The 7,630-nt window shown below is 49.3% G+C and overlaps 1 protein-coding gene across 1 annotated transcript; it reads left to right on the forward strand.

Moving 5' to 3' along the window:
- The first annotated feature begins 261 nt into the window (after positions 1 to 261).
- On the forward strand, positions 262 to 6,934 carry tp53i13 (tumor protein p53 inducible protein 13). Its single transcript, XM_012859064.3, has 9 exons — positions 262 to 755; positions 840 to 917; positions 1,075 to 1,110; positions 1,351 to 1,409; positions 3,878 to 3,956; positions 5,113 to 5,241; positions 5,344 to 5,535; positions 5,675 to 6,551; positions 6,648 to 6,934. Exons 1-9 carry the CDS (start codon positions 639 to 641, stop codon positions 6,752 to 6,754), a joined length of 1,674 nt encoding a protein of 557 aa, XP_012714518.2. The 5' UTR covers positions 262 to 638; the 3' UTR covers positions 6,755 to 6,934.
- The last annotated feature ends 696 nt before the right edge of the window (positions 6,935 to 7,630 follow it).

Consider the following 7,630-nt stretch of genomic DNA (forward strand, 5'->3'; position numbering starts at 1 on the left):
CATAGTTTCTTTGTTTTACTGCTAACTGCCCTCTGTATGGATTTTGCTACTATTATTTATCTTGCATTTGTTCTTAACTTCTGTTAAGCAGTTTACATTTCACTAGATGAAAAGTGCTTTACAAGTAAAACGAGCCGGATTCCTGACAATCTCGTTCAAAATCCATCCAGAACGCCACGAGTGGATGAGTGACGCCTTTATTTTGAAAGGCAGGCGGAAGTAGCAGCTTTCAGCGACCGCGCGAGCTTCACTGAACACTGTGGTGGCCGTGTGGCGTTGTTATGGAGGAGGCAACGCTTTCCCTTTAAGCGCTCGCGAGGGTTTTATTTCACTTTGTCACTTTTTAAAAGTTTTACTCCGTGAAGGAAAACGACTTCAGACCAGCAGAGCCACCGGGAGGACGCGTTCCCTTTCCCTTCATCCGACCTTTACTCGTCCCAACAGCCGCCTTTTCTTGCGGTGTTTTATGCCTTTATATTACGGAAGGTCGAAGGTTTTCTCATTTATTCGCTCTTTTTTTCCCCTCCCTGCTGTCTCCTGTTAGAGGACAACGCGGACGCTATGGCCACCAGCTAAACGCGGGCTTTTTGTTGTTATTGTTGTTGTTGCCTAACATGAACGACTGAGTGGACGTCGCCATGCCGAGCCAAGCGAGCTCCCCGCCCCTAACAGCGGCTCTGCTGGCGGCGCTGTGGCTCGCCTTGGGTCGGTGCGGTGGCTCCGAGCCTCTGGGACCGGCATGTGACAACGGGAAGGTACGACTGGGCTTTTTTATTGGTTGGTTATTGAGCAGGGGTTACATTCAGCCATTGTTAACTCTCTCTCCCTCTCTCTGTCAGGCTCACTTGGACAGAGATCTGCCCTCAGCTGCAGCTCATTGGGGATGTTCAGACCGATCCCGGCCGGAGTCTGCCCAGGTAACCATGCTACTACACACGTCCCCGCCCTCATCTATTCCTCCTCATCCTCTGCTGATCATCAATAAAGATCATCAAATCGCCCCATGAATCTACGTGATGGCGCTCAGGTTGCCCTGTCTGCAGTCTAACATGCCTCTCTTGCTCCTCTCTGCAGAGACTTCCGGGCATCGACACCGTGCATGACCCCCAGGTGAGTGAATACTTCCCCTCTGATGCGTTTATTGACATCTTTTAAACGTGGATGCCCCTAAAAACCCAAAAGCTGGTTGGGCAGGGGAACACAGCTTAACAAGACGGGCTCCCAGACCTGAGCCTCTTAGTTGCTCCCTTCTTTTTTTCAGTCTATTACACTAGAAACAGGTGAGCTACAGATGTTGTTGGAGTTGTCTGATGGTGTATAACAGCTCCTTTGTTTCCTGCTGTGTCACAGCCAGCGAGGCGCGTGTGCATGGATCAGCCGATCGCCTACAACCACGCCATTCCCAACAGGTAGGTGTTCACACATGCAGCTTTTTCTGTTTTCAAAATGTTGTTCTCGCTGCGATTAGGCGGTGGACCGGTCAGCGCTGGATGATGAAGCGTGAGGAATCGGACGCATTGGTTTTAATATTTCCTGATGAAAATGTGGATTGTGCGGCGTGCTTCTGGAACCGACCCCGTTCACGTGGATGCCCGTAAATACAATCCACGCCGGCCAGTCGATGCGAAGGCAGCCGTGAGATCGCTCCGCCCACGCTGAGGCGACCCCTGACAGCAGAGAAGTTGTAATAACGGCGATAGTGAAGATCACAGCGTTACCAGAGGCATCCTACCAACATTAAGGCAAAGAAGACGGGGAAAAAATGTTAAGACCAGTTGTAAATGGCGCCTGTTAATTTATTTCTAGGACAAAGCGACGTTAAAGCCCAAGTTCAAATGTGTGTATATCTGGAGCATGTAACAAAAGTAATTTTCCTCTGGGATTATTAAAGTATGTCTGATTCTGATTCAAATACCCAGCTTAAACTATACATTAGTGGCTTAAAATAGTTCTTGCAGACTGCAGTAGATGTTTTTGTGCTGCCACGACAACATCTACAGTGAAAATCTGCATGCAGAAGAAAAAAAAGGAAAAAAAAAAGAAGAAAATTTGCATGCAGAGTGCAAATCTCATTTAACACTACCTATTAAGTGCTTTGTGCAAAGTCATAATCCTGCTAACCGATCATCACTGACAGAGACTTGACTTGTGCAACCACACATCCAACGTACGGAAAACGCAGCAGAACCAGCGATGAGCATTATTAGCCCTTAATTTATGCATCAAGCATACGGCGTCTGTGGACCAAAAACCTGCGTTACCTTCACAGACCGGCGTGCAGCGGTTCCCCGTCCATCACCGCTGTGTTCAGCCGCTCATGGCCGCATCCCTTTATCCAGCTTCCATGTTTTCCTAGTCTCTGTTGGGTTTTAGGAAAGGTATAAACCGTGTTCCTCCCTCTGAATGTTCGATAACGCGCGTCTGAAATGCACTTTTGCCGCTGACAACGTTGAGCCACTTTTACCAATGTTTTTTTTTTTTTTTTTTTTTTTTTTTTTTAACGAAATCCCTCTGGCCGCAATGTGTTTGTAAACGCAAACCGGAATATTGTCGCGGGGAAAGGGCGTTTCACTTTGGGACAAACCCCGATCAATGACTGGTCGGGTTCTGACGAGCCTCCAGGATAGACGGACAGCCGGCGTCACGTCGGTTTCCTTCAGAGGTCGCCTGACTTGGAAATCTAAAGTATCTGTGTGTAATTCAGCCTCGGCACAGATCCAGCTGTCCTGTTAACAGCGTAGAGGTTTGTTCCAAGAAGCTGATGAGAGGTTTAAAGCGGGGTGAGGTTAGAAAATGGCTTTGGACATCTCAGAGCTCTTTTCAGCTGATCGACCAAAGATAGAAACAAGAGGCGACCGCAAAATGTCCAAGGAGAGGGTTAATCAGAGCAAAGATGCTTACGGTGCCCTTGGAGGAGCTGCAGAAATCAACACCTCAGGTGAAAGAATCTATGGGCAGGACAACAAATAGTCATGGACCCTACAAATTTAGCCTTCTTAATAGGTGAACAGCTGGCAGAAAACGAGAAGATGTCTCATTTGCATTGCAGCAAAACGCGGTAAGGAAGGCGCTTTGCTCAGATCACACCGAGATGGAACCCCTTGCCCTGCATGTGTGGGTAAAACCTGTCCATGTGCATCCCGCTGAACACACCGTCCATCCTTTCATCAGCCGGGACAGGGGAGCTGCTAAGGAATCATAGGAAGATGGGCTCAGCTGAAGACAGGAGGATCCTGGAGGGAAACCTGTTAGAGACGGGGAAAGACTCACCGTCCAGCAGGACCATGACCCTGAACCCAGAGCTCAGCTACGTAGAACAGTTTCCATCAAGGCATGGTCTGCTGTCAGAGTGGCCTAAATCTAGTTGATCATTTCTAGCAAGACTTGGACATGGATGTTCAGAGATCAACGTTTCTCCTAGGAATTTTGTTGGGGAGGGGGGCATCAATCGCTAATAATTGAATCCAAGCCAGTCTGACTTAACCTGAGCTACTTTAAAATAAACAACGATGAAGGCCGTCTGTCTGTACATTTGCAAAGCTGGTAGAGACATTCTCCAAAATGCTCACAGTAAAAGGTAGGCTCACTAAATTCTGACTCAGTGGAGCTTAATAAAAACACATGCCGCACTTTTCAGATTTTCTTTAAAGACTGAATTTTCCTTCCACTTGGCAGCTCCTTGCTGCTTTGTTGTGATCTGCCACATAAAGTCTTAGTTAAATACAGCTGTGGGTTTTTTTTATGGGGGGGGGGGGTAACAGGAAAAAATGTGGAATAGGTCAAGGGGTGTGAATACTTTTGCAATGAATTGTTTAGAATTCAGAGTTGTTTAAATGCAGGGACCAGAATCACTGTCTCCTCTCTGTTTCCCTTTTAGCGGTGCATTCAGGCCGGTAATGGCGGAGAGCGGAGAGTACCGGTACTGTCCTCCTCAGCGGTGGCTCAACAACCTGCAGGTAAGTGTCCACATCTGGCATCTCCAAGTGCAGCTTCTGTCCCTGTCGCTCCTCCGTCACCTCGCAGGAGCCTCCAGCCGAGTGCTTTGAACGCGATCCTATAAAAAACTCCAGTAAGCTTTCTGTATATGTAGATGCATTAGAGCAGCTGTGGTAGGAGAAGTGTGGCTTATTGTCGTGTTTTATTCTAGATTGTAATGGAACTACAGATTTTAGGATGTATGAAGGAGGAATTTACAAATAAATCAGTATAATTGGAGGAAAAGTAAAAAAAAATTAATTGGTTATACTCTTGTTTTTCCAAATCACAACATTAATCACGGCAATATGTAACGCAAAGTAGACAATAATACCTAAGCGATATCTTGCTATGCGGTCTTGGCTCTCAGGCTGCTTCAGCACTACAAACACACTCAGATCTTAAGTTACAAAACGAGCCCTCAGACCCTTTGGGAACGTCTTCCCAGAGAAGTGGAAATAAGATCCAGCCAGAGTGTTGATGCTTAAGCTCCATATATTACCTTATACCCAGCTGGACGCTTTCTGCTGCCGAGGACAGATTTCCCTGGAAATCAGGAACTTAACAGGTAGTGACGGGATGTTTATGACCCAGTTTAGCTAAAAGGAAAACCAGTAATACGATAACATGGACCTGACCTGTAAGTTCAGCGTAGCCTGGAGGTCTTTGTGCTTCTGGACTAAAATTGTCCCTTAATGTTTTGGCAAGATAACATTTTGAACATCAGTTGCTGAAAAGTTAGTAATATCGTCTGTGCTGGAAGGCAAATTACTGAGACGGACACTAAGTTAAAACACCTCAGAGTTCATGTCAGTGGGTTATAGCTGCATGCTACCGAATATTAACACCCGCAGGAGAATTTCACCAACAACCTCTGTGTTTCTGTGTCTGTACGTCTGAGCTGATCTTTAGCTGGAGGCTCTCTGATGAGTCCAGGTATTGGATTGGATAAAACTGGATCGGTGCATCTCTAGTGTCCATAATGGCAGAGGTCAGAGCAGCTGGCCCGCGGTTACTTTTAGACAAATCGCCTCTGAAAACGTGCTGTAATGCATCCCAGGGTTGCTTTTCTGCATCAAATCCGAGGGAACCCTTAGGAGAACGTGAGGAATAACGGTCACACGTGTGTCTTTCCAGCAGGGCGCCACTGTTCTGCTCTACCATCCCTGTGCAGCGCTCCCCGAGCGTCGCCTCCTCTCCCGATTGGCTCGCTCCTGCCTGCCGGGCCACATCATCACTCCACACCCACAGCTCAGCAGAGACATGGTAGCTAAACCACGGCTTTGCCTTATGGTGTCGAACTGGACCTGCTGTTCTGTTTAATCCTCCGGTTGGGTTGGGTTGTAACGGGATGTTGGTTCTCCTCAGCCCATAGCCTTGGTGTCCTGGGGTCGCACTTTGGAACTGCCCACCATAGCCTCTTCTGACGTCTGCGATTGGCTGCAGACGACACGGACCGCCACAAATAAGGCTGATGGCAGGACTCGAACCCAGAGGTACAACTTCCTGTTGACCCGGCCAGCAGGCCTGCAGCATCTGGAACAATCAGCGGGGACCGAGGTCAGCAGATTTAATGGGGAAATTTCTACCTTTTCTCTTCATTTACATAAAACATTGTGACTAAAACGATCAAAAATGGCTGTTTTAGGCTTTGGTGTGGCACACGTACTACCAAGTAAATATTATGTTAAACCCATAGGATTCTGTGAGGCAGTGCTGTGAGGAGACCATTTCCTCTCTGCTGAGAGGACCCACTGGGGCGCTGCCTCGTGTGAAGGATGATTTGAAGCAGATTAAAGAGGGAAGGAAAATTAGGGCGATTCGAGCTGCAGTTGGAGAAAACCGGTACGCGCCTATGAGAGCTGAAAAAATGACGAACGACTCCAGTCACATCAACAAAAGCATCCCCCAAAGACCAGCAGATTCCCAGAATCACAGCAGCTCGCTTGGACCCGCTGTGGATCCACTTCCTGGACAGGGACCCCCCCTGGATCCCTCTCTGCCAACACAGACTCCTCAGTCTGAGGTGCAGAAGCAGCATCAGGCTTTTACATCACCGCCCACCCCTCAGGTGGCCTCACACAACCCAGAGAGTCCGCGTGACGTCAATTCCTCTCTACACGGAGGCGGAGACTCCGTCAGCGACGGCACGAAGGGGGGAGACGCCGGTACGAGTCCCGTGGCTCAGGGCAGCGTGAAGGATGGCGACGTGGTTGAGGTCCAGGAAAGGGAAGCGGGGCAGAACCAAAAGCACAGGGACAGGCCCCTTCCTGACAAAGCTGAGAACGCCAAGCTCAGGACGGCTTCCAGCTCGCCGGCACAGATCCACACGCAGCCCGGCCACAACTGCTCCGACTGCACCAAGTCCTCCGGAGCAGAGAGCCGCACCGCTGCGCTGAAAACGGGCCTGCCGAGGACCCCCAGGACGGACGAGGCGGCGTGGGCCGCCGCGGCGCTGGGCTTCCTGCTGGTGCTGCTCACGCTGTCCGTTCTTCACACTCGCCTGTACCGCCACTGGAGGACCACGCCCAGCCTGTACTGGCGCGACCCGCACGAGGACTACGACAGCGTGGCGGGTAGGTGGGCCGCACGCGAGCCCGAGTCCAGAGTCCGATGGGTGTGATGAGCTGCTGCACGGAGCGAGCGCTTACTGTGACGTGCTTGTCTTCCAGATGTGATACGCAGGAGGCTGAGGATCGCCAAGAGGAGGCGGAAACGAGGCCGGAGGAAGGAGTGCGCTCTCCTGCCGAGCTCCTCCAGCTCTGAAGAAAATCCGTAAAGCTCCATGACTTCCGTCAAGAACTCCTCCTGTCTGCATGCGGGTGAAGCTAAGACTGGACCCCACGTTATAGATCGGACCCGTCTCCTAATTCTCCCCGGTGTGGTTTACAGGTTCTGGGCCACAGGGGTGTGCTATAGAGCGGGGATGGTGCTGAATAAAACTGGTATTTGGGTGAGAGAGGAGCATTTTAAATGTTCAACCAGTTTGACCATCTCACCAGAATCACACAAGACGTAGTTACAGAATAAATCAGTGACGTTGGCTGCAGCATGTTTTCCACACGGACGGTTTGGGTTTAACAACATCCATGCAGTCAATATCAAACGCAGATCAAAAAACTTGATTAGTTGAAGGCGTTAGGTTAGTTAAATGGGACAGACTGTCAACTGCATCATCACTAGATACATGTCCACTTACTTCTCCTTGCAGGGTGGGGGCTGGATCCTTTCTCCAGCAGTGATTGGGCGAGGGGCGAGGTACCCTGTGTCCCTCACAGGATGCTGTGGGAGGAGTACCTGGTGAGAAACCATGCATGCACTAGGAGAACGTGCAAACTCCATGCAGAACGCTGTGATGCAGCATTAAGGATGTTAGAAACTGATGTTTAGCTGGCTTTGTTGCACACCCCTGAGCCTTGAAAACAGACCTACTGACCTGAGTGAAGTTGCCCCCCCCCCACCTTCAAATCAGACAAAATTGGTGTCAAACGTTTGTGCAGCAAAAATTTTCATTTGTGCCGCTATCATTTTTTTTCCCAGGCTAAAATTAAATTATTCATATTGGAGATAGGCACCAGCAACCCCATGAAGGGATTAAGCGGGTCAGAAAATGGATGGATGGATATTCATAGGTTAGCAACTTATAATTTATATG

Source organism: Fundulus heteroclitus, chromosome 18 (assembly GCF_011125445.2).
Source record: "Fundulus heteroclitus isolate FHET01 chromosome 18, MU-UCD_Fhet_4.1, whole genome shotgun sequence".
Classification (NCBI taxonomy): domain Eukaryota; kingdom Metazoa; phylum Chordata; class Actinopteri; order Cyprinodontiformes; family Fundulidae; genus Fundulus; species Fundulus heteroclitus.